The 27,998-nt window shown below is 45.3% G+C and overlaps 1 protein-coding gene across 1 annotated transcript in view; it reads right to left on the reverse strand.

Annotated features, from left to right (window-relative positions):
- Positions 1-2,980: 2,980 nt before the first annotated feature.
- The window catches only part of BCAT2 (branched chain amino acid transaminase 2), an 84,884-nt gene continuing 59,866 nt past the window's right edge, over positions 2,981-27,998 (reverse strand). The window contains exons 5-11 of the mRNA XM_075328190.1: positions 26,120-26,239; positions 25,750-25,913; positions 25,500-25,642; positions 18,125-18,210; positions 14,040-14,180; positions 13,881-13,955; positions 2,981-3,785 (exon numbers count right to left, since the gene is read on the reverse strand). Of these exons, the coding sequence (XP_075184305.1) occupies positions 3,747-3,785; positions 13,881-13,955; positions 14,040-14,180; positions 18,125-18,210; positions 25,500-25,642; positions 25,750-25,913; positions 26,120-26,239 (768 nt within the window). The 3' untranslated portion in view covers positions 2,981-3,746. The remainder of the gene's footprint in view (positions 3,786-13,880; positions 13,956-14,039; positions 14,181-18,124; positions 18,211-25,499; positions 25,643-25,749; positions 25,914-26,119; positions 26,240-27,998) is intronic.

Genomic DNA, 27,998 nt, shown 5'->3' on the forward strand with positions numbered 1-27,998 from the left:
TTCCTATAACTATCAACAAGCTTCTTACACCTCTCACCTGGCATTTTGGACCCTTCTTTTGCAAAATGCTCCAGGTCTCTCATTTTTAAAGGTGTCTTCTCCTAACAGCAATTTTAAGATCTCTTTGCTGATGTTGAACGGGATTTAGATCTGGACTCTGCTGCCTCTTCAGAACTGTCCAGCACTTTGTTTCTATCCATTTCTGGATCTTCTTGAATTAGGTTTGCAGTCATTGTCCTGTTGGAAGAACCATGACAGGGACGCACTACATTGCAACCCAAAATCCTTTGGTAATCTTCATATTTCATGATGCCTTGCACACAGTCAAGGCACCCCACCCAGTGCCAGAGGCAGCAAAATAAAACCCAAATAAAACATCTTTGAGCCACCACCATATTTGACTATATGTCCTGTGTTCTTTTCTTTGTAGGCCTCATTCTGTTTTCAGTAAACAGTAGAATGATGTGCTTTACCAAAAATCTCTTTATTGATCTCATTTGTCTGCAAGATGCTTTACCTCTAGGATTTTTGCTTACTCACATACCTTTTGGCAAACTACAGTTTAGCTTTTTATGACTCTGTGTCACTAGTGGGCTCCTACTGGATTTCCTACAATGGCGTTTTATTTTATTTAAATGTTGACGGATAGTTTGTGCTGACACAATGACGCGAGCCTGCAGGATGGCTTGAACTTATTTGGAGCTTGATTGGGGCCGCTTATCCACCATCCGGACTATCCTGTGTTGCAACCATTCATAAATTTTTTTTTTGTTGTCCACGTTCAGGGAGGTTCGCTACAGTGCCATGGCTTGTAAACGTCGTGATGATATTGCACACCTTGGACAAAGTAACATCAAGATCTCTGCTGATGGATTTCTAACCTTGAGAATGTTGATATTTTTCAACAATTTTGGTTCTAAAGTCCTCAGACAGTTCTCTTTTCCTCTTTCTGTTCTCCATGTTTAGTGAGGCCCACACAGACATACAATGTGAAGATTGAGTCAACTTCTCCCTTTTGGATCTGGTTTTCAGGTGGGATTTTCATATTGCCCACACCTCTTACTTGCCACAGGTGAGTTTGAATGAGCATCATATGCTTGAAACAAAGTTGTTTACTCACAATTTTAGAAAGGTGCCAACAATTTAGTGTGGCCCATTTTTGAGGTTGTGTGTGAAATGATGTAAAATTTGCCTTTTGTTCTCTGTTTTTTTTTGTACTGTTCCAATAGACAAAAAGGAAATAAAATGTGTATAACAAAATATGGAATTGAAATATATTTCTGGGAGAAATACTCAATTTTTTTAAACAAATTTTATTCAATTAGTGTTGTAACAGCAATAATTATATTTTGTTAATGTAAGCGTCACTATATAAAGTCTGCTATATCTTTTATATGTTCCATTTCTACTATCAGTTTCGCTCACCTATGAACTCTTTCAGGCTCAGGCAGTAAATCGTTCCCTCCTTTGAGGTGTGGTGGTACGCCAATAGCCAAATGTTTCAGACACCAACTTCACTCCAATGCTGGAGAGTAAAGCATTGTGAAGCACCAAACTATTAAAATGCCCTCTGTGACTGACCCCAGAGGTGGGAAACAGAAGCTTTTATACCCTCTAATGCATTGGGTGTGCTGTCCTAACACTAATCCTTACCTAGGGATTCATTCACATGTCAAGTTTTTTTTATGTATGAGAAAAACTGACTGATCTTCAGCAGAGTTTGGGATGAGTTAAAACATTTTTTTTCTTGTATGACCGAAAACTTTTTTTTTCTTTTTTTAATAGCTTGTGAAAATTAGATCACACTTGGATACCATCTGTGTGCTGTGTGATTATGACCAGACCAAAAGAGGTGTCTTGCAATGACTATCAATCTGTACCAATCGGCTATAACTTTGCCATCACCCTATGTCATTGAGAATTATGGCTACCTGTCCAATAGGCGACTGAGCACCCATTGGCTAGAGTGGCTATAGACGCTTTCTGATCACCCACAACTGGTGAATACTCACTACTCTGCAATAGTGGCCACATCCCTGTAAAACTGATAGGGAAGGCTTTTTCTAAATACCTTGCTCAGCCAATTTTACCTCTGAGTGGCGTTATTGTGCTCCGCACGTCCCCATCAGGTGACCCCGGGCTCTGTGACCTCTGACATCCGGTGATGTTGGGTCAACTGGAAGGTGACGTGACATCACCGAGGCCAGCTCCAGTCTTCCTGAGTGACTGGGCTGTGGGCAGCGTTTCACCGCTTGTCACAGCCCAGCATGTTGCGTGCTGTCTCCTTCGCTGCAGAGCACTGCAAGCAGGAGTGATGCTGGGCTGTGACGAGCGGTGAAACTCTGACCACGGCCCAGTCACTCAGGGAGACTTGAGCCGGCCTCGGTGATGTCGGGTCAACTGGAAGTTGACGTGACATAACCTGATCTCAGAGGTCACAGAGCCCCGAGGATTACTTTATGGGGCTCAGAGGCAGAATTGGCTGAACAAGGTATTTAGAAAAAGCCTTCCCTATCAATTTTAAAGAGCTGTGGCCACTATTGCAGAATAGTGAACCACCCCTTTAAGGATTCGTTCAGATGCCCACATTTTTGGTCAATCTGCTATCGAAACTGACCGAGATTAGTCTATGTGCCAGAGCACAATAGCAATTTTCCACGAACACTGATGTAACAGAAGGCAGTCCCAAGGTGAAATTTACATCATTCTGAGCCAATCACATCTGCAAATTATGGACATATTTTTAATATGGCCGTCTGTACCCTTTGGGAATATTCAATACCATGGACAACTACGAGAAACGGTTATCTAGAAATAGGATCAGATAGTGGAGAACCAAATTCCTTCTCCTGGTTGAATAAAAGAAACAGCACACTTTGCTTTCATAGTCCGTGTTTCGCCATTTACTTGCCAGGTGCTCCCTCTAGTGTCCGTGAGTGAATTTGCATGTATAAAGGCTCATTTTTCTGCTACGCAAAAATTAGTATTTGATCAGTTTTTATCATCAGTGTCTCATATGAAAAACACTAAATACATTTCAAACCTCCTCCTACCCATTACAACTCACATATGGCAATCTGCGGACAGTGATCTTTGACAAATCTATAGACTTGGATCAAAAACAGACATGTCTCTTGTGGTCTGCAAATAACAGACGTGGCAGCTCCATAGGTTATAATGGGTTCCTGTTCGATCTTTGAAAACCACGAATAAAATGAGGTCTTATGTAGATTAAGAAAAAAAGGAAGAGTCCAGACATATAACACGATACCATTGAAAGTGACCTGCGCAGTTTAATAGCGGAGTGTAAATAAGACGGAGAAGACACCAGTTCTGCATCATATTGCTGGGGAGCATTGTGCGAGGCAGCCACGAGGAAGATCTGTAGAGGTTGCAGTCCTGTAGCACCGTCCATGCCTGTAAACGACAGTACGTACAGAAGAGAAAACACAGCCCGCACCACAATCATCGTCTCTACTAATCTACTGTCACACCGCATTGTCTACATCATCTAAAGGTAATAATCTCATAATAAAATCTGATACATTAAAATACAAGAGGCCACGTGTCCATCACGTCGGAGGACTAGAAAACCAAAAGATGAACAGCCGATAATGCTGGAGGTAGACGCTCTTGTTTAACCATTTCTTGATGAGCCCTATTTAAAAAACACATAAATAAAAATCCAAGATGCCGACGATTGCGATGCTATGGAATGGACAAGTCTCCGGGATGTCTCATCTGCGTCACACGAGGAACATCCAGTCATTGGGAGTGCGGCCATACTGGAAGGAGACACAAGAATGTGATAGGACTTATTGTGATCAGTCAAGGACATACAATTATTAATGATTCTTAAAAGGAATGTGTCAGCAGGTTTTTGCTATGGAATCTGAGAGCAGCATGATGTAGGGCTGAGATCCTGATTCCAGCTATGTGTTACTAAGGCTAGTTTCCTACATCTGTTTTTTCTCCGGATTGGTGGATCTGGCACACTCCAGTACAGTGTATACAGTACAATGGCAGCGCGACAAGCTCAGGTCACATTCTGTCATTTGACCGGAGTACGTGACCCGGAAGGTGCCGAGCTGCTAATGTACTGTATCACACTGTACTGGAGTGTGCCGGACCCGCCAATCCGGCGAAAAGCCGGATATGTGAAATGGTCCTTATTAGGCTGTGCGTTGCAGTTTCAATGAAATCAGTGATTTAACAGAAAAAGATTATCACTACACAACTAGTTACCTCCTTGTCCAAAACACCCCCATCACCGATTAGCAGACCTATTGTCATGCGATGCTCAGCTTTGCACACACGGTGTTGTCAGACGCTGTTCACACCACTGAGTCTGACAAGCAATCTGAAACAGAGTTGTTCAGCCAGAGCCGGGTCTTGGCTGATTCAGGTTCACTGGTCTTCAGTCCTGCAGGAGTTAATTCCTGTAGACTGGTGAGTAGGACCTAGGATCTCAGGTTGCTAATTGACACATGAAGCTGTCTTTCCACCCACCCATATTTATTAGGCCTCTGCCACACTCACGTGGAAATCACGCACGTGCTGCGAGACACGTATTTTCCCTGCGTGTTGCGTGTGGTAAGTACATGTCTCCGGTACGTGCGGTCCACGTGTGTTCTCCGTGTGCTATCCGGGATAACACATGGAGAACCAGTAATTTACATACTCACGTGGTCCTTGCTGCTGTTCAAGTTTCTGATCTTCGGCTCCAGCACCGCCCACTCCCCGCTGATGCTGCTTCCGGCCAAGCGGAGGGGCGGAGATCAGCGCCCGTGACATCACGCCCACCTCCATAACACGCTCATAACGAGCGGTGGCCGGCAGCAACTGTTTACAGCGGAAGATTCTGCAGGGCTGAAGGAGGTGAGTATGTGTTTTTTTTTATTTTAAAACAATGACACGTGTTTCTCCGGCGCGTGTCACACGGGACCTCATCCACACTACATCCGTGTGGTACGGGTGCGGGCCGTGTGACACCCGTGATGCCGGAGAAAACGTGGACATGTCAGCGTGCGAAACACACGGACACACGTAAGTACGGGATGGACATACGTTCCGTTCCAAAATACTTACGTGTGTCCAAACCATTATGAAATCATATGTCCACGTGTGTACGTGCCTCCAGTACGTGAAAAAACTGCCAAACACGTACCGGCGGCAGGAACGTGTGACAGAGGCCTTACATCGAGTTTAGGGGAATTTTGCAAAGAGCATCAACCTTTGCATCGCATATTGAAGATGTTACTTAATATTCCTGTTGAATAAAATGTTAATAAATTTAATTTCTTGAAAATATATATTTTTGCCTATGTGTTCAGACTTTAGGGACTCCCTGTACATTGTACACAGAGAACTGCCAATCAGTGGTGTGGGCGGGGACACACAGCTCAGCACTCCCAGCTCTGCTGGAATCAGGGTCACAGCCCCTACATCATGCTGCTCTCAGATACCAAAAACCTGATGACAGATTCTCTTTAAATACAAGTAAATATGTTTTTACATTTTTGTTTTCATTTCCACCATCTGAGAGCCCTATGCTTTTTATTTCTGCATTGATTTTTTAGCAAACATTCTGTTTTTTTAATATCACCATGTCAGATTATAGATGATGCTTTTTTATTATTTTTTTTGAGTGGGAGGGTGCAGTTGAAAAATATAATTATTTGTGTATTTTCTTTTATGGTGGTCACTGTTCACTATTAATCACTTTACCTTTTATTTTTAGTTTTACAATTGTTGGATAATAAATGACTAAAAGCATGTCATTTACTCCAGAATCCGGCAGACATTACATAGGTGCAGAGGTACAGCTTCTGTGTCCATCTGACCACAATGAAGTACAAAAACGCCAATTCTCAATAATAGGCTATCACCAGTGACATAACAGTGGAGGTGCATTTACCGACTTAGGCCCTGTGCGCACTTGCCGGTTTTTGCCGCGGATTTCCTGCGGTTTTGCTGCATGTTTCGCTGCAGAAAATGTTCATAACATCTCTGCAGTGAATCACCAGCAAATCCTATGGGAAAAAAAATGCTGTGCGCACTATGCGGATTTTGACAGCTGCATGTTTTGCTGTGGGATTCCCGCAGCAAAAACAATTGCATGTCACTTCTTTTCCGCACGTCACTGCGGCATTTCACTCCATTGACTCCAATGTAATCGTGAAATCCCGCAGGGAATAACGCAGGCAGCAAATTGTGTGCGGTTCATTGCGTTTTCCTGCGTTATTCCCTCCGGTATTTCGCGGTTTACCTGCGGTAATGTACATCGCCTGTCTGCGGTTTGCAGGGAAGTGATGTCATTATGACAGGAAGAGGAAGCCGTGCAGAGTAAACACACACACATCACAGACACACACACAGACATCACAGACATAGAACACAGACACAGACACAGACATATAGAATGCACATAGAAAGCAAACGGAAATATAGAAAACAAAGCACGTGGGCTCCGCCGTATTTTTACCGTCCAGCCGAGGTAAACACGCAGCGGCGGCCCGGTATTCTCAGGCTGGGGAGGGAGAGGGGCAGGGTTAATGTCCCCCGCCTCCCTCCCACCTCCCGCAGCCGAGAATATCAGCTGCAGCTGCCCCGGGACTGTTGCATGCATTATGCGGCAGTACCGGAGTGTCCCCAGCTCTTCTAGATGCCGTGATGCAGTGGCGATCCAGGTAATAAGGAGTTAATGGCGGCGGATCGCCGCCACTAAGTCCGGGCTTGATCATGGCAGCGTCTATGAGACAGCTGACATGATCAACCCGTAAGTAAAGTGAAAAACACACACACACACACACACTGAAAAATCCTTTATTTTAAATAAAACACAAAAAAGCCTCGTTGACCCGTTTATTAACCCCTCCCAAAACAAAGCTCCGGCGTAATCCACACAGCTCCGGCGTAATCCACAGGTCCTGCGGTGCTTACATCCAGCCGCGACTGACACTGACACAGCTGAATGCAGCCTCGCAGCGAGACAGCAGAGGTAACCACAGGGCATTTCCCACGGCTGGTAATGTGAACTCACTACTGACCGTGAGAAATGCAGCGATCTGTCCTCTATCTATCTATCTATCTATCTATCTATCTATCCCTCTATCTATCTATCTATCTATCTATCCCCCTATCTATCTATCTATCCCCCTATCTATTCTTCTATCTGTCTATTTATTTATCTATCTACTATCTATCTCAGAAGGAAATGATTTTTTTTTTTTCAATGTGCTTTATTGCATTGAATGCAATAAAACACATGTACCAAACCGCACGCGACAAAACCGCGGCAATACCGCAAACAATACCGCAGTAAAACCGCAGCAAACCGTGGCAAACCGCATGTGGTTTTTGGGTGCGGTTTGCCGCGTTTTTTTACCGCGGGTGCGGTAATCTTTCAATGCCTGTGGAATTTTCTTGAGAAAATTCCATTTTCCAGTGCGCACATAGCCTTATAGTATTAAACAATGGATAATCGGTAGCATGTTTGCTCATCAGGACAACTGTACAAAAGATTGTTCTGTGTACCTAAGCTCTCATTTCACCTGACGAACAAGTGTCTTGCTCATTTGCTGAGTGACTAGCAACCTGTCTACTCAGCCCGATAAGAGTATATTCGGACTGCAAACACAACTTTCTTGGAGGTGCTAATGAAAAGGGAATGTAATCCCAATGTATCCAGAGAGAATTACCATCTTTTTTCGGATTATGAGATGCACTTTTCTTCCTAAATATTTGGGAGAAAAATGAGGGGTGCATCTTATAAGCCAAATGTAGCTTACCATGGGGTGTTGGAGAATGGTCACAGGAGGCAGGGGCCATCCTGAAAAAGTTGGCGGTGTGGGCTTCAAATAATGGCACCCATAGTTGGCGCGTGCACAGATTAAGCCCTCGACTCAAGATCTCATCTGCGCATGTGCCGCCTCCTGCACATTGATCTCCCAGCAGCGGACTTAAGGAAAATGGAGCCCGGAGCTGGTGCGTGCACCGATGAGGTCTAGGCTCGCCATTGAGCCGATAGCTCAACCTGAGCACAGGCCGACTACGGGCACCATTTCTTTGAAGCCCGCACCGCTGAGTTTCTGGATGTTCCTGCCTTACGGCACCCACAGTGAGCATCTGGTACACCCACTGTATTGCCCGCAGCATCACCTTACTCCACCACCACCTCTGCTTCCTGTGACCTTACTCCACCACCACCTCTGCCTCCTGTGACCTTGCTCCACCACCGCCCCTACCTACTGTGACCTCGCTCCACCACCTCCCCTACCTCCTGTGACCTCGCTCCACCACCGCCCCTGCCTCCTGTGACCTCGCTCCACCACCACCCCTGCCTCCTGTGACCTCGCTCCACCACCGCCCCTGCCTCCTGTGACCTCGCTCCACCACCGCCCCTGCCTCCTGTGACCTCGCTCCTCCACCGCCCCTGCCTCCTGTGACCTCACTCCACCACCGCCCCCGCCTCCTGTGACCTCGCTCCACCACCGCCCCTGCCTCCTGTGACCTCGCTCCACCACCTCCCCTACCTCCTGTGACCTCGCTCCACCACCGCCCCTGCCTCCTGTGACCTCGCTCCACCACCACCCCTGCCTCCTGTGACCTCGCTCCACCACCGCCCCTGCCTCCTGTGACCTCGCTCCACTACCGCCCCTGCCTCCTGTGACCTCGCTCCACCACCGCCCCTGCCTCCTGTGACCTCGCTCCACTACCGCCCCTGCCTCCTGTGACCTCGCTCCACCACCGCCCCTGCCTCCTGTGACCTCGCTCCACCACCACCCCTGCCTCCTGTGACCTCGCTCCACCACCTCTGCGGCCCTCCTTCCTAGTACGACACTACCGGATTATAAGACAAGACTCCATATTTTTTTCTCTAAATTTGGGGTGCATCTTATAAAACGAAAAATACGGCACTCACTGCACTCTCAATAGGTCAAGCAGAGGTGATGCTATTTTATTTATAAACGGTACAGATAGTCCATTCATAGAGAGAAAATTGCTTCGATTGCGACAATATGTCATGGATAGTGATGAGCGAATAGTTACTGTTCATGTTCTGATTATTCGTAACGAACCCCAAAGTCCTATACGGTATTCATCTTGAATAACGAACCTAATGCAAGTCATTGGGGAACGGGAGGATTTGTCTTAAAGATTTCCCAAAAAAATGCTTGGGTTCTCCATTGACTTTGATTAGGTTTGTTATTCGTGACGGATACCGGAGTGGTTAGTATTCGCTCATCACTAGCCATTGATGTTTCAATGCAAGGAATCTTTTTCAATATGTCACAGGGTGTACAGCGCTCTAGTTTTTCATACACCCTGCGACATTTTGAATTTTTCAATTACGTATTGCCGCAATCAAGCAGCAATTTTCTCTATATGAATGCACTGTGTGTGTGTGTGTGTGTGTGTGTGTGTGTGTGTGTGTGTGTGTGTGTGTGTGTGTGTATGTATGTATGTATGTATGTATGTATGTATGTATGTATATATATATATATATATATATATATATATATATATATATATATATATATATATATATATATATATATATATATATATTTATGTGTGTGCGTGTGCGTAATAACACAATATCTGGCCATTATAGGACTTGTATTCTGCATTTTCACCAGTTTTGCTCTCATCGGGCTCTTAATCATTCAATTTGCTGTTGACTTTGAGCTGGTGGGGGAAGACTAGCTGCTACTAGGTCTCCTATGCACCGCACCAGACAGAAATGAATTCCTGCTCTTCATTGCACTTTTTAGCATACATGGACAAACAGCAGCAGCAAGGAAGAAATTATACAGTAATGCTGAGTAGTGTAGATGTCAAACCAGCTGTGGGGTGGTGTAAAACACTTGTTTGAAAGGTCAGCACAGTCTATGTTTGCCTCTGTCTGTTTCCTCATCCCTTCTTCCACTCCCTTCTTTACAGAGCATAAAAGATGTAACCTGACATCTCACTGTGCTGGTAGTCCGACATGTCTTAAAGGGGTTGTCCAGGTGTGTGATGAATGTCTACAGTCACTCTGCGTGACTGCAGACTTCTAAATTCTCATAGCGCACTATCTGGCACCGGCGGTGAGAGTGGATGGTCATGTGAGTGCAAGTTAGCAATTTGCATATTTCAGGCCACATTCCAACTAGACTTTCCGCAGCCTTGCTCCATTAATTGTATTGAATAAGGCTGAGCACGTCTAGTCGGAATGTGGTCTGAAATATGCAAATTCCATACTTGTGGGCACATGACCACCCACTGTTGCCACCGGCATTGGAGAATCCTGACAGCATGCAGGATAGGCAGTCACTTTATGACTGCCTATACAGTCTATTTCATCACAAAACTAGACAACACCTTTAAGCAAGATGGCGTTGAGCTGCTTTATTTTTCTTGTTTGTTTTTTATAAGACTGGATGTCGAGTTAAGGTGCAAAGTGGAAGGGGGAGAACAGTCTCATAAGTGGAGAAGAAAGCCGATTTCTCTATGATATTCTACTAACTTTCTTATATTTGCTCACACTATTGATTTATGCATATGTGTGTTAAAGGGAATCGGTCACCAGGTTTTTGTTCACCCATCTGAGAGCAGCATAATGTAGAGACAGAGACCCTGATTCCAGTGATGTGTCACTTAATGAGCTGTTTGCTGTCATTTTGATAAAATCAATATTTTTTCTGCTGCTCTAGCAGTTAGGCCGGCTTCTCACTTGCGATTAACTCGCACGAGTGCAATGTGAGAAAATCTCGCATTGCATTCGGACACATGTTAATCAATGAGGCAGCTCCGATCTGCTATTTTTTTCTCAGTCCAAATCGGACTGAGAAAAAAATCGCAGCATGCTGCATCTTGGTGAGTTTCTCGCACGAGTCTCATCAATGCAAATCTATGGGTGTGTGAAAAAAAACGGATGTCACACGACGGCACACACACCATCCTAGTGACATCCGTTTTTCTCTTACATTTCACGCATGTAGCAGAGAACAATGTAAATGCTTCTGTACATAACAGTACATGAGTAGCAGCTGCTGAGGGTGAAAACTGATTGCACACTGACAGCACACTGATGAAATGTGAACTAAAATCGTTCGACTTTCTAGCATGAGAATCGGTCCGATTTTACACGCACAAATGTGTTTCCAGCCTAAAGCAGACGTCACACGAGACGAGCTATCTTGCGATGCATCGTCGGGGTCACGGTTTTAGTGACGCACATCCAGCATCACTTGCGACGTCGTCTCATGTGACACCTCCGAGTGACGCAGAATCGCTCACAAATCGTGAGTCGTGTACTCGTTGCTTATTTTTAAAAAATTGTTTATTTTTAATGGCGCCGGTTGTTCATCATACCCGGGGTAGCACACACCGCTTCGTGTGACACCCCAGGAACGATGAACACCGCTTACCTGCGTCCCGCAGCACCCGCCGGCAATGCGGAAGAAAGGAGGTGGGCGGGATGTTTACGTCCCGCTCATCTCCGCCCCCCCCGCTTCTATTGGCCGGCGGCTGTGTGACGTCACTGTGATGCCGAACGTCCCTCCCCCTTCAGGAAGTGGATGTTCGCCGCCCACAGCGAAGTCGCTCAGCAGGTAAGTGCGTGTGACGGGGGTTTAACGACTTTGTGAGCCACGGGCAACTAATTGCCCGTGACGCACAAACGACGGGGGCGGGTACGATCGATCGTGAAATCACACAATAGATCGTACCGTGTGATGCCCACTTTAAGCTTAGGACACACGGCGAGTAAAATCGAATAACATATAAGTGTAGTGCGATATACGCGTCAGCTGACAATGGAGGAGATGGGGGGATTAACCCCTCCCTCTATTTCGCTGCTGTGATCCGATCGCAGGATCAGATCACAGTAGAATGACACTTGGCTCACGCTTGCAGCAGAGCATGAACCGAGGGCCATTAGTATATCTCATCCAATGCGCTTTGCTTGTGTGGCCCCAGCCTTACAGTCCTCATGAATATTCAGGACTATCTGGCAGTAGGCCAAGTAGTCATGTAATGATAATCAACTGCTGATTAAACAATGATTCTATCAAAATTGCACTAAGCAGCCCAGAAAGTGACACATCGCTGGAATCAGTATCTTTTCCCCTTTATTATGCAGTTCTCAGATAAGGTGGCAAAAACCTGTGACAGATTCCCTTTAAGAGGACAGTTCACATTTAACAGCTATGTGTAACCTACATAGAACCCCAACATTTTTCTACTTATTGTAACTTTCCATAATTACACTTTAGCCCAAAGCTTAGTAATTTACTGTATGTTACCAACTTTTTCTTAATAGAATTATCATTTAAAAAATTGCGTAGTGCTGCAATTTATAAAATAATTTTTTGTGCAAACAAATGAAACAACATTCATGTCCAAGAGGACCAACACAGATATTGTTGGAGCCCCCCCCAGTGATGTCCGTCAGTAATATACTATATTCACCAGATGGACATCGAGGGGCTTCAACACCCAATCAGTGTCCAAGATTCATGGACACTGTAAAGTGATGACTGCTATGAGCCGGGTAAGCAAGGCATAAACCTATAATCCTATCTGTTAGTTATGTTAGGGTTATAGGAGGATATATTCCAGTGGGAACCAAATCTCCCAAGATGACTCACCAGTGAAATGTACAGTGTGGGGTTAATAAATCCCCCAAGAAACAAGCTTTTGACCATACATAGAAACACCAAAAATTACCAACCGTAACCTAACAAAAATCCATCCAAGATCACAGTGGTGTTTCCTGGATTTAATTCAGAGTATAGTCACGGCAGTAAACATATAGGTATAATTATTGCCTCTTGCTTATAATATCCGGTTCATTAATACATCATACAATTGTACATAAAAAAAAAATGGATTGGTCTCACCCAGTTGTAGGTGCAGGTCAGTAGTTAGAAGGGGGTCATCAGGATAGATAGATCGGGTGGCTGTCCATGGCCGGGCAGGAGCTCTCTCCCTGGCAGGAACTAGCTGAACCCTCAAACCCCATTACCGTATATGCCGGCGTATAAGACGACTGGGCGTATAAGACGACCCCCAACTTCTGCCCTAAAAATATAGAATTTGGGATATACTCACTGTATAAGACTACCCCGCTCCCAAATGAAAAAAAGTCTGCTTTGATTGCAACATGTTAATTTTAATTCCGCGAGAGCCGTACAATATGTTTTTAAAGGGCCATTGACAGATCAATCGCTCCAATGTTCACTTAGTACAGCAAGGAATGCTCCTCCCTGCTGTATAAAGCCACAACTGGACTGAAACAACAAACAGACACACACAACTCTGCTACAAACAGACAAACACACACAACTCTGCTACATACAGAAGCCCCTCGATGTCCATCTGGTGAATATGGTATATTACTGACGGACATCACCGGGGGGGCTCCAACACTATCTGTGTTGGTCCTCTTGGACATGAATGTTGTTTCATTTGTTTGCACAAAAAATTCTTTTATAAATTTCAGCACTACGCAATTTTTTAAATGATAATTCTATTAAAAGTTATGTATTATCCCCTTTCTCACTGCTGATATTTATCTTAATCTTGAGGGGTATTTTAGGAACGGTTTTTCATCACCTGTTTCTATACTGCTGGTATTTGTCAACTTTTTTCTGCCCAAAATATACTCCTGAAAATGGGGATCACAGGAAGATTTCAACTTTTGACAAACTTTTAAACTGTCAAAATAGTCAGTCTATAGTTGGGTCAGAAATAGATGGATAAAAAGAGAAAAATTAGGAGAGAAATCCATGATTTTAAATTGGAATTGGATATTGAAAGGCAGGTAATAAAATCTGGATGATTCCCGTACATCAACCCCATGCCTGCTACTGTGTGCTGGTATAACGCCATACCTGAATGTCCGTCAGCTCTTTCAGGAAGCGTTTTGCGATGTCGGGTCCATTTTCCATGGTGGGTATGAGGTAATTCTGAAATATGACAGGTATAACTAATCAAGCATCAGTCAAAACGATGGATAGTCAGATTATACAACAAAGGCAGGTAGTACTCACTTCTCCATCGTAAAATATCCGATTCACAGGACAAACCACACAGGCTGTTCCCGCTCCGAAGATCTCCTTTACTCGGTTGTCCTTCAGCCCTTTTAGCACATCGGCCATTGTAAATGAACGTTCGGAAACCTTGAATTCGCCCTGCGGGGGGCACAACACAGACAGGAGGTACAAGTCAGTGTGAACAGCGCACAAAACCCACTGTACATGTATGCCGGAGGCTGCGGGGCGTTATATACATAGGGCACAAGGTGGCGCTATATCCTGTAAGATAATGTCTGCACTGAGCAGGGAGGGGGCAGTCTGGTCTCAGACCCCCAATAATACTAGATACTTAATTTCTCCTCAAGAAATACATTTACCCTACTGAATCTAATAAGATATCTGGAGTCCACGTACCCTGGTGTATCTAATAGGGTATTTAGTGTACAGTAACCCCAGTGTTTCTAATGTACAGGTATCCCGATGTATCTGATATGGTAACTTATGTATCTGATATCTTATGTTGTTTTTGTGCTGTATGTCCTCATGAAGGGAGCAGAGCTCCTGAAACGCGTAGACACAAGCTACAATAAAGGAACATTGATCATCTCTCTGTTCTCCTTCCTGATGAATAGCGCGGCATAAACCCCTTCTCTATTGTTCTCTGTTATCAACCACGGGGGCTGCAGCAGATTTCATCCCAACAACATAAGCTTTCATAGGAGTTGTGACTGTCACAACTCCTTGAGGTGAGTGCATTCCTTTTATTTTTTCCCCGGATATATACTGGGTAAGACCCTATTGCGCTTTTTCTCTCCACAGTTTACTTCGTTAAGGACAGGCAACAAGCAGAAGAGACTTGTTTGGGCTAAAGAACACAAGGAATGGACATTAGACCAGTGGAAATCTGTGCTTTGGTCTGATGAGTCCAAATTTGAGATCTTTGGATCCAACCACCATGTCTTCGTAGAAAAGGTGATCGGATGGACTCTACATGGCTGGTTCCCACCGTGAAGCATGGAGGAGGAGGTGTGATGGTGTGGGGGTGTTTTGCTGGTGACACTGTTGGGGATTATTCAAAATTGAAGGCATACTGAACCAGCATGGCTACCACAGCATCTTGCAGCGGCATGCTATTCCATCCGGTTTGCGTTTAGTTGGACCATCATTTATTTTTCAACAGGACAATGACCCTAAACACACCTCCAGGCTGTGTAAGGGCTATTTGACTAAGAAGGAGGGTGATGGGATGCTACGCCAGATGACCTGGCCTCCACAGTCACCAGACCTGAACCCAATCGAGATGGTTTGGGGTGAGCTGGACCGCAGAGTGAAGGCAAAAGGGCCAACAAGTGCTAAGCATCTCTGGGAACTCCTTCAAGACTGTTGAAAAACCATTTCCGGTGACTACCTCTTGAAGTTCATCAAGAGAATGCCAAGAGTGTGCAAAGTAGTAATAAAGGAAAAAGGTGGCTACTTTGAAGAACCTAGAATATAAGACATATTTCAGTTGTTTCACACTTTTTTGTTAAGTATTTCATTCCACGTGTGTTAATTCATAGTTTTGATGCCTTCAATGTGAATCTACAATTTTCAGAGTCTTGAAAATAAAGAAAACTCTTTGAATGAGAAGGTGTGTCCAAACTTTTGGTCTGTCCTGTATCTAATAAAGTTTCTATTGTACACTTACCCCAGTGTATCTAATCAGGTATCTAGTGTACAGTTACCCCGATGCATTTAATAAGGCATCTACTGTACTCTTACACTAGGGTAAAGGGCGCTTTACATGCTGCGACATCGCTAGGGATCTCGTTAGCGATGTGACACACCAGATTGCAGATGCGATCTGCCGAGATAGCACATAGGTCGTTTTTATAGCGCCTGTCACATGTGCGATCTCGGCAGATCGCATCTGCGATCTGGCGTGTCACATCGCTAACGAGATCCCTAGCGATGTCACAGCGTGTAAAGCACCCTTAAGTGTACACTAGCTACCTGACTAGATACACTAAGGTAACTGTAGACTAGATCATTTATTAGATACCGCAGTGTATCTAATAAGTTATCTAGTGTACAATTACCCCAGTGTATTTAATAAGGAATCTAATGTACAAATACCCCAATATATCTAATAAGAGATCTACTGTACACTTACTCCAGTGTATCTAAAATGGGATCTAGTGTACAGTTACTCCAATATATCTAATAAGGGATCTACTTACTGTACACTTACTCCAGTGTATTTAATAAGGTATCTAGTGTACAGTTACCCCAGTGTATCTAATACGGGATCTAGCGTACACTTATGCGTGCTTTACACGAGTCGACCGATCGTGCGATTTCACGAACGATCGTTCCCGCCCCCGTCGTTTGTGCGTCACGGGCAAATCGCTGCCCATGTCGCACAACGACGTTAAAGCGCCATCACACGTACTTACCTGCTGTGCGACCTCGCTGTGGGCAGTGAACATCCTCTTCCTGAAGGGGGAGGGACGTTCGGCATCACAGCGACGTCACACAGCCGCCAGCCAATAGAATCGGAGGGGCGGAGATGAGCGGGACGTAAACATCCCGCCCACCTCCTTCCTTCCGCATTGCTGGCGGGAGCCGCAGGACGTAGGTAAGCTGAGTTCATCGTTCCCGTGGTGTCACATGGAGCGACGTGTGCTGCCACGGGAACGATGAACAAGCGGCGCCATGTTTAATAAACAATTTTATAAAACCTAGCGACGAGTACACGACTCACGATTTGTGAGTGATACTGCATCGCTAGGAGGTGTCACACGAGACGACATCGTGTACGATGCCGGATGTGCGTCACGAAAGCCGTGACCCCGACGATGCATCGCACGATAGCTCGTCTCGTGTAAAGCCTGCATTATTCCGATGTATCTAATAAGGGATCTAGTGTACACTTAAGGCCCTGTTAGACGCAATGACATCGCTAACGAGATGTCGTTGGGGTCATGGAATTCGTGACGCACATCCGGCCTCGTTAGCGACGTTGTTGCGTGTGACACCTAAAAGCGACTGCTAACTATGCAAAATACTCACCAAATCGTTGATTGTTGACACGTCGTCCATTTCCAAAATATCATTGCTGCTTTTGGACGCAGGTTGTTGGTCGTTCCTGAGGCAGCACACATCGCTACGTGTGACACCCCAGGAACGATAAAAAACACTGTACCTGCGTCCTCCGGCAACGAGGTGGGTGTGTCTTTCATGCGGCTGCTCTCCGCTCCTCCGCTTCTATTGGACGCCGGCTGTGTGACGTCGCTGTGACGCCGCACAAATCGCTCCCTTAGAAAAGAGGCTGTTCGCCGGCCACAGCGACGTCGCTAGGAAGGTAAATATGTGTGATGGGTCCTAGCAATATGGTGTGCCACGGGCAGCGATTTGCCCGTGATGCACAAACGACTGGGGCGGGTGCTTTCACGAGCGACATCGCTAGTGATGTCGCTACATGTAAAGCGCCCTTAACTCCGATGTATCTAATAAGGGATCAAGTGTACACTTACTCCGATGTAACTAATAAGGGATCTAGTGTACACTTACTCCTATGTATCTAATAAGGGATCTAGTGTACACTTACTCCTATGTATCTAATAAGGGATCTAGTGTACACTTACTCCTATGTAACTAATAAGGGATCTAGTGTACACTTACTCCTATGTATCTAATAAGGGATCTAGTGTACACTTACTCTTATGTATCTAATAAGGGATCTAGTGTACACTTACTCCTATGTATCTAATAAGGGATCTAGTGTACACTTACTCCTATGTATCTAATAAGGGATCTAGTGTACACTTACGCCAATGTATCTAATAAGGGATCTAGTGTACACTTACCCTAATGTATGTAATAAGGGATCTAGTGTACACTTACTCCTATGTATGTAATAAGGGATCTAGTGTACACTTACCCTAATGTATGTAATAAGGGATCTAGTGTAGTTACCCCAGTGGATATAATAAGGCATCTAGTGTACACTTACTTACCTTACTGTATCTAACAAGATATACAGTGATTTTATAAAGATATTTTCCAAACTTTCTAAAACACAAAAGTCTGAAAGAGTGACCTGTAAAACTAGAACTCACCCACTGCCGAGCCAGGTCCAGCAAACTTTGTCTGGTCACTCCAGGGAGGATTAATCCGCTTAATGATGGAGTCACAAGTTCTTTTTCTGCAACCAGATAAAATAATGAGCATTTAAAGTAAATATGATGATCCTTCATCTAATGTGCTGGAACTGACATAGTCACTGACTAATACGCAGATATTAATGGTTCAGCAACAATGTCCTTTTTGAAAGAATGGGCGATTCCCGGTGTGACCAGCTCCTCAGATCGGACGCTCCACAGATTTATAGTTGATTTTTAATCAGATCACTTTTCTTGAAATAAAACATAACATAATATTTACAATATTCATACATAAAGTAGAAAAAAAAAAAAACCCGAAAACAAGCATGGCCAAAGCCGATTATGCAGGTATAGACTTGTGGGATTAACCAACCCAGCACACAAGCAACATCCTAAGAAGAAAGATTAAAATGGAGATTAAAGCCAAGGTAAAGCTACATATGCCAACACAGAAAAATCATATAGAAGCACCACACAGACAACACTCAACTTAAGAAGGAGAGCGACTGTCCAGGGACTGGGTATAACAGGACTGTTACAGAACCACAAGGACTGTAGTAGGATATTACGAAGACTTAAGCGGGCTTTACACGCTGCGACATCGCTAATGCGGAGTCGTTGGGGTCACGGATTTTGTGACGCACATCCGGCCGCATTAGCGATGCCGTTGCGTGTGACACCGATAAGCGATTTTGCATCGTTGCAAAACAGTGCAAAATCGCTAATCGGCGACACGGGGGTCCATTCTCAATTATCGTTACTTCAGCAGTAACGAGGTTGTTCGTCGTTCCTGCGGCAGCACACATCGCTGCGTGTGACGCCGCAGGAGCGAGGAAGCTCTCCCTACCTGCCTCCCGGCCGCTATGCGGAAGGAAGGAGGTGGGCGGGATGCTACGTCCCGCTCATCTCCGCCCCTCCGCTGCTATTGGGCGGCGGTTCAGTGACGTTTCAGTGACGTCGCTGTGACGCCGCACGGACCGCCCCCTTAGAAAGGAGGCGGTTCGCCGGTCACAGCGACGTCGCCGGACAGGTAAGTATGTGTGACGGCTCTGGGCGATGTTGTGCGGCACGGGCAGCGATATGCCCGTGTCGCGCAACAGATGGGGGCGGATACCCACACTAGCGATATCGGGACCGATATCGCAGTGTGTAAAGTAGCCTTAATACATTAAAGATCTTAAGAAGGTTGGAAGATAAGTAAACATGTTTCTCACTCGGTAGTATGCTGGAGGCGAGACTTGGATCATCTACCCCTGCACAATAAGTTTTAATCGTATTTACACATCGAGTTTCTTTTGTGATGAACACCTTTCTCTAAATTAATTAGATCATAAATGTGGTCCTGAATTCTTGCGCACATGGAGATATAGGAAACAACCAGTTGTAATGGTTGATTCGCTACAAAAGTTCAAGGACGGCCATAATACCTATGGGCAGTAGATTCTGTGATGAGGCCTGATCCAGAGAACTGGTCCAAATGCTGTATGTGGAATTGAGAAGGAATTTTTCACCTAGCATATGCCTCGTGGGATTTTTGGCCTTGCTCTGGATCTCTTCCTCATGGACAGGGTCTGCCACTAACACACATATTGGGATCATCCACCTGGTCCCGTTTAGATTTACGTTATCAGTTACTCCACAGTGTTCACGTGTTCCCCACCCATGGACTTGCTGCCTCTATAAGGACGGCAAGACAAGGCCAGCTGGACATTCTAGAATGCGTAAGGCTTCTACTTTACTCAAAGCTGTTCTCTAACATTTTTTGTATGGGCCATTTATGTACTTTTACAAATTAATCCTGTCCCTCCTTAGTCGTCTCTTTCAAAGACTAAATAAACGAAGTTCTTCTACTGTTCCGTCACCAGTAAGATAATAAGTATCACTCAGCAGATTTGTGGCTGTTCTTAGTATTACATCACCGTCTGAGTCCATGCCTCTGTTCATGGGCATACCCAGCGAGGGGCGGGGGGGGCAGCTGCCCCCCTCTAGAAGCAGGGGAACGCACCTCTTATGACCTATCTCTGTCAGGTAGCGGGTGCGTCAGGCAGCGCGGTTGGTAAGGAGAGGACAAGGCGGCATGGTGCATCGGCACCCGCCACCCACTAGTACCGCAGGGCAGGCTGAACGCTGCTCCCGCAGCCGCTCCTAGTAGGAGCTGTAAAATCCTGTCCTCAGTGCCTGCCGGCCGCTCTGCACTGCAAATCAGCACAGCGGGGACTGGCCTGGACTGATGACACTGACATCATCACTCTGCGCCCCGTTGTGTTGAGTCCTGCAGTGCAGAGCGGCCGCACAGTCACAAGCTGGGGAGACTGCTGGGAGGCTGAGCTGCTGCCACAAGTTAAAAAAAATGTAAATATTAAATCAGACAGTCTGGGGGTCTGTTGTATATGATGGGGGGGCTGAATATGGGACCTTATGGGGGGCCTTATATGAGATGGACTCCCATCACATATACAGCCCCCCATAGGGCTCCTATCATGTGAGCAATATGGAGGGGCTCTATATGACATGGGAGCCCTATGGGGGTGATGTATATGAGATGAGAGTTCTATGAAGGGCTGTATATGAGATGAGAGTTCTATGAAGGGCTGTATATGAGATGAGAGTCCTATGGGGGGCTGTATATGAGATGGGAGCCCTATGGGGGCTATATATGAGATGGAAGCGCTATGGGTGGACTGTATATGAGATGGGAGCCCTAAGGGGGGACAGTATATGAGATGGGAGCCCTAAGGGGGGACTGTATATGAGATGGGAGCCCTAAGGGGGGACTGTATATGAGATGGGAGCCCTAAGGGGGGACTGTATATGAGATGGGAGCCCGAAGGGGGGACTGTATATGAGATGGGAGCCCTAAGGGGGGACTGTATATGAAATTCCGTTCTAATATTTTACAACCTGAATGACCATGGCTTGCCCCCCACCCCCTAGTTTTGATCCTGGGTACGCCCATGCCTCTGTTAATAAAATGAAAATATCTTGCTGGTTTGAGAAGTCGTTGATTGACACTGTATGCTGTTATTTAGATTGTGATCTACAAATACACCCAGATTCTTCTATACAACTCTCTCCTAGTTATACCCAGATCCTTCTATACAACTCTCTCCTAGTTATACCCAGATCCTTCTATACAAGTGTCTCTTCTAGTTATACCCAGATCCTTCTATACAAGTGGCTCTCCTAGTTATACCCAGATCCTTCTATACAAGTGGCTCTCCTAGTTATACCCAGATCCTTCTATACAAGTGTCTCTCCTAGTTATACCCAGATCCTTCTATACAACTCTCTCCTAGTTATACCCAGATCCTTCTATACAAGTGTCTCTTCTAGTTATACCCAGATCCTTCTATACAAGTGGCTCTCCTAGTTATACCCAGATCCTTCTATACAAGTGGCTCTCCTAGTTATACCCAGATCCTTCTATACAAGTGGCTCTCCTAGTTATACCCAGATCCTTCTATACAAGTGGGTTTCCTAGTTTTACCCAGATCCTTCTATACAAGTGGCTCTCCTAGTTATACCCAGATCCTTCTATACAAGTGGGTTTCCTAGTTATACCCAGATCCTTCTATACAAGTGGGTTTCCTAGTTATACCCAGATCCTTCTATACAAGTGGATTTCCTAGTTATACCCAGATCCTTCTATACAAGTGGATTTCCTAGTTATACCCAGATCCTTCTATACAAGTGGCTCTCCTAGTTATACCCAGATCCTTCTATACAAGTGGCTCTCCTAGTTATACCCAGATCCTTCTATACAAGTGGCTCTCCTAGTTATACCCAGATCCTTCTATACAAGTGGGTTTCCTAGTTATACCCAGATCCTTCTATACAAGTGGGTTTCCTAGTTATACCCAGATCCTTCTATACAAGTGGATTTCCTAGTTATACCCAGATCCTTCTATACAAGTGGCTCTCCTAGTTATACCCAGATCCTTCTATACAAGTGGCTCTCCTAGTTATACCCAGATCATTCTATACAAGTGTCTTTCTTAGTTTTTAGGTGGCATGGTGGCTCAGTGGTTAGCACTGCAGTCTTGTCAAATCCCACCAAGGACACCATCTGCAAGGAGTTTGTATGTTCTCCCCGGGTCCTCTAGTTTCCACCCACACTCCAAAAAAACATACTGATAGGGAATTTAGATAGGGAGTACCAATGGGGACACCGTTGCCAATCTATGTAAAGCGCTGTGGAAGTAATGGCGCAATATAAGTGAATAAATATTTATAAATACATTATTATTATTTTAGAATTGTGATACCTGCAGATGCATAACTTTACATATTTACACATTGAACCTCATTTGAAACATGGATGATCAAACAATCCGTTTGTCCAAGTCAATTTGTAACTTATGAACATCTTCCAGAGGCTGTACTAAAATACACCGCTTGGTTTCATCCACAAAAATAGAAACAACATTATAAGTCCCATGTTCTATCTCATTACTACAGGAGTTGAATACCAGACATCTCAGATATGAACCTTGGGGGTTACCACTTATAATTGGGGAAACTAAAGCGGGCTTTACACGCTGCGATCACGCTAGCAAGATCGCAAGCGATCGTACCCGCCTCCGTCGGTTGTGTGCGACACGGGCAAATCGCTGCCCGTGCCGCACAACCTCGCTTACCCCCGTCAAAAGGACTTACCTGCCCTGTGATGTCGCTCTGGCTGGCGAACCGCCTCCTTTCTAAGGGGGCGGGTCGTGCGGCGTCACAGCGACGTCACACGGCAGGCGCCCAGTAGAAGCGGAGGGGCGGAGATAAGCGGGACATAACATGCCGCCCACCTCCTTCCTTCCGCATTGCCGGTGGAGGCAGGTAAGGAGATGTTCGTCGCTCCTGCGGTGTCACACATAGCGATGTGTGCTGCCTCAGGAACAACGAACAACATCGCTAATAAGCAGAAAACAATTTTTTGTTTCAGGACGACCTCTCCGCGGCAAACGATTTTGGCTGCTTTTGCGATCGTTTAAGAACGCTCATAAGTGTCACACGCTGCGATATCGTTAATGACGCCGGATATGCGTCACAAACAACGTGACCCCGACGATAATTCATTAATGACATCGTAGCATGTAAAGCCCGCTTTAGAGTAGCTGTCATTCACCACAATTCTCTGCATCTGGTCTTTGATCCATTTTTCAATCCAATTACAAACCTTACTTTCTAAGCCTATAGACCTTAATTTACCCTTTAAAGAGATTCTGTCAGCACAGGATGACTGTTCACACCAAGTATAGGTGCTTGATGCATCATGGAGGGGCCACCAGCTTTTTTTTCCATCAACCACCACCTTGACCTCTACTTTGATTGACAGGTCTGACATAGAGCCATAGAAGGGTGGATATTGAGGGAAAACATGCAGGCGATAAGGTATATTTAATGATTAGCCCCGCTATGATAAAATAGAGCCTGTACTTGCTTTGAACAATCATCCAGTGCTGACAGAGGCCCTTTAAGCGTTTGTGGGAGAATGTCAAAAGCCTTTGAAAAGTTCAGTAACACTATAACCACAGCGACCCCTCTATCCTGGTTTCTAGTCACGTCTTCAAATAGGCACCACATCAGCTTTAATTTGAACTGCAGATATGTGCAGATAACAGGCCCAGGTGGATCCACGATCCACCCGCACCTGTAGCTCCTTAGATCGCGCTGTCAAAATGTGACAGCGCATATTTAAATAGCAGCAGCGGGTAAACCGCCTATCCCCGCCACCATCAGAGGCCCCGTGACGTGATCACGGGGAGCCGATGGATGCCATGGTAGTGACGGGTCATGTGAGGACTCCTGTCGCTATCGTGACGTATTTCATGTTACAGCTGACAGAGCAGCGGCTCTAACAGGAGAACAGCATTTCTGCTGATCAGAGCTGTGCAGCACTGATCAACAGAAATGAACCAGAGATCAGACTGCTTATCCCTATAGTCCCCTAGGGGGTCTAGTAAAGTAAGTTAAAAAATGTAAAGAAAAAAAAGAAGTTTAAAAAAATAAATAAATAAATCTAAAAGTTCAAATCACCCCCCCATTCGCCCCATTGAAAATTAAACAGTTAAAAAAATATATGTATACTTAGTATCGCCACGTCCAGAAATGCCTAATCTATTAAAATATAAAGTCAATTAATCTGATTGGTAAACGATGTAGCGCCCAAAAAATTCCAAACGGTACAGTTCCTTTTTTTCCCATCGTCACAAATTTTGCCCAAAATGTAATAACAGGCGATCAAAATGTAGGATCTGCGCAAAAATGATACCATTAAACATGTCAGCTCAAGACGCAAAAAATAAGCTGTCACTGAGCCATAGATCCCGAAAAATGAGAACGCATTGGGTCGAGGGAAAATGGCGCCACTTTTTTTGGACAAACATCAGAATTTTTTTTTTAACTCCTTAGATAAAAGTAAACTTGTACATGTTTGGTGTCTACGAACAGGTACTAACCTGAGGAATCACATTGACACATCAGTTTTTCCATATAGTGAACATGGTGAATAAAATATCCCAAAAACAATTGTGCAATCGCACTTTTTTTTGCAATTTTTCCGCACTTGGAATTTTTTTGCTGTTTTCCAATACACTATATGTAACTTGTCCTGTAAAAACAAGACCTCATATGGCAAGATTGACGGAAAAATAAAAATGTTACAGCTCTTAGAAGAAGGGGCGCAAAAAAACAAAAAACAAAAACGGAAAATCGCCCGAGGGTGAAGGTGTTAATGACCTATGATGAAAATGGATGTCATAAGATGTTAGGCTATTAAAGGGGGCTTCGGTGTGTTTCACAGTATGGTGGATGTCTTGTGGCTGCTCCCATTCACTTTGCATACTTGTAGTCATTTACAAATGAGCGACAGCTCCAATACAACAGTATCTCTGGATGTGAACTTGCAGCTATGGTGAAGGAGTCTCCTGTATAAAGAAGCCTGAGGAAATTGGGTATTGATCAGCTAAGCATATCTTAAGTGTGGGGTGCCATCTCTCCAAGAAAAATCTGTATTTTTAGGCCGAAGTTCCACTTGCGTATGATACGCATGAGTCTCGCATTGCATCACCTTGCACGGCCTGCTGCTCTCTGGACATGAGCATCTCAGCTGCATAGAAATACAGCAGCCGACCCGCTCCAGTCAGGAGTACGCGGCCGTGCCGGGTGATGCGATGCGAGACTCATGCGTGTCATACGCAAGTGGAACTCCGGCCTTAGCCTATTAATTAGAGGTTAATTTTAAGAGGTCACAATAAAAGCACCAGTTGCTTCTCATCAGAAGATCATAGTTGTAATGTCCACAAGGGAACCCAAAGAGAAACAAAACTACAGGACTTGCCTCCATTCTCATTGATCCAGAACATGAAGAAGTTCATGGTGCCGGCTTCAGTCACTTGGTGGTCATCACCGTACAGCCAGAGAACTTGCTGGCATCCCTCATTTGTTGCTGCGTGTTGTACATAAATCGTAGGCCCGTAGTTTCTAAGTCGAAGAAATGAGAAAACATTGCAGAGAGAAATGAAAATACAAAAAAAACACCGTAATCACTGATTGCAAACAGCAAAACTATGGCGGAAACGTGTACTTACCCTCCCAGTTTATAGTTCCCTACACCCCCCGTCCAGGCACGCACATATTTTGGATCTGCCAAAAGTGAAACTGGAGTAAATCCTCCTGTTGGAAAGTAAGGTCCGACAGGGCCAAGGATGATGTACAATAATGCGTGGTTGGACTTTGTGACTCCAAGAGAGGGCTAAAAAAAGAGCGTAGAGTCAGTGCAGGAGGGAAATTCAGTTTTGCCAGTTATTTTATACATATATCATTATTTCTAATGATTTAATACACATGAATGTGACCCTTCTGAGTTCCAAGAACATAAGGGAGTAGTATTGCTTATATAACAAATAACTCAAAAGGCAATATATAAATAGTAGAATAGTAAAAGCCGCCATAAGATACCTCTGTGCCAATAAAGGTGGGTCGAATGTAGAGACTGGCAGAGGTAGATTTAGGAACCCAGTCTCTGTCGACGTCAATAAGTCTTCTCAGGCACTCCAAGAGCTCTGCCCTGTCAAAGGACTGAAAAAAAGGAAACTAGAATGATCGCAAAATCAGAAAGAAGGGAATTTTGTTTACTTACCGTAAATTCCTTTTCTTCTAGCTCCAATTGGGAGACCCAGACAATTGGGTGTATAGCTTCTGCCTCCGGAGGCCACACAAAGTATTACACTTAAAAGTGTAAAGCCCCTCCCCTTCTGCCTATACACCCCCCGTGCATCACGGGCTCCTCAGTTTTGGTGCAAAAGCAAGAAGGAGTAAAAGTTATAAATTGGTTTAAAGTAAATTCAATCCGAAGGAATTTCGGAGAACTGAAACCATTCAACATGAACAACATGTGTACACAAAGAACAACAGCCCGAAGGGAACAGGGGCGGGTGCTGGGTCTCCCAATTGGAGCTAGAAGAAAAGGAATTTACGGTAAGTAAACAAAATTCCCTTCTTCTTTGTCGCTCCATTGGGAGACCCAGACAATTGGGACGTCCAAAAGCAGTCCCTGGGTGGGTAAAATAATACCTCGTAATAGAGCCGTACCACGGCCTTTTCCTACAGGTGGGCAACCGCCGCCTGAAGGACTTGCCTACCTAGGCTGGCATCCGCCGAAGCATAGGTATGCACCTGATAGTGTTTCGTGAAAGTGTGCAGGCTCGACCAGGTAGCCGCCTGACACACCTGCTGAGCCGTAGCCTGGTGCCGCAAAGCCCAGGACGCACCCACGGCTCTGGTAGAATGGGCTTTCAGCCCAGAGGGAACCGGAAGCCCAGAAGATCGATAAGCTTCGAGAATTGGTTCCTTGATCCACCGAGCCAGGGTTGATTTCGAAGCCTGTGACCCTTTACGCTGGCCAGCGACAAGGACAAAGAGTGCATCCGAACGGCGCAGGGGCGCCGTACGAGAAATGTAGAGTCTGAGTGCTCTCACCAGATCTAACAAGTGCAGATCCTTTTCACACTGGTGAACTGGATGAGGACAAAAAGAGGGTAAGGAGATATCCTGATTGAGATGAAAGGGGGATACCACCTTAGGTAGAAATTCCGGAACCGGACGCAGAACCACCTTGTCCTGGTGAAACACCAGGAAAGGGGCTTTGCATGACAGCGCTGCTAGCTCAGACACTCTCCGAAGTGATGTGACTGCTACTAGGAAAACCACTTTCTGTGAAAGGCGTGAAAGAGAAATATCCTTCATTGGCTCGAAAGGTGGTTTCTGAAGAGCCATCAGTACCCTGTTCAGATCCCAGGGTTCTAACGGCCGCTTGTAAGGAGGGACTATGTGACAAACCCCCTGCAGGAACGTGCATACCTGTGGAAGTCTGGCCAGGCGCTTCTGAAAAAACACAGAGAGCGCTGAGACTTGTCCCTTAAGAGAGCCGAGCGGCAACCCTTTTTCCAATGCTGATTGAAGGAAGGAAAGAAAAGTGGGCAAGGCAAATGGCCAGGGAGAAAAACCCTGATCAGAGCACCAAGATAGGAATATCCTCCACGTCCTGTGGTAGATCTTGGCGGACGTTGGTTTCCTAGACTGTCTCATAGTGGCAATGACCTCTTGAGATAACCCTGAAGACGCTAGGATCCAGGACTCAATGGCCACACAGTCAGGTTGAGGGCCGCAGAATTCAGATGGAAAAACGGCCCTTGAGACAGCAAGTCTGGTCGGTCTGGTAGTGGCCACGGTTGACCCACCGTGAGATGCCACAGATCTGGGTACCACGACCTCCTTGGCCAGTCTGGAGCGACGAGGATGGCGCGGCGACAGTCGGACCTGATCTTGCGTAACACTC

The sequence above is a fragment of the Anomaloglossus baeobatrachus genome, chromosome 11 (genome assembly GCF_048569485.1).
Source record: "Anomaloglossus baeobatrachus isolate aAnoBae1 chromosome 11, aAnoBae1.hap1, whole genome shotgun sequence".
Lineage (NCBI taxonomy): Eukaryota > Metazoa > Chordata > Amphibia > Anura > Aromobatidae > Anomaloglossus > Anomaloglossus baeobatrachus.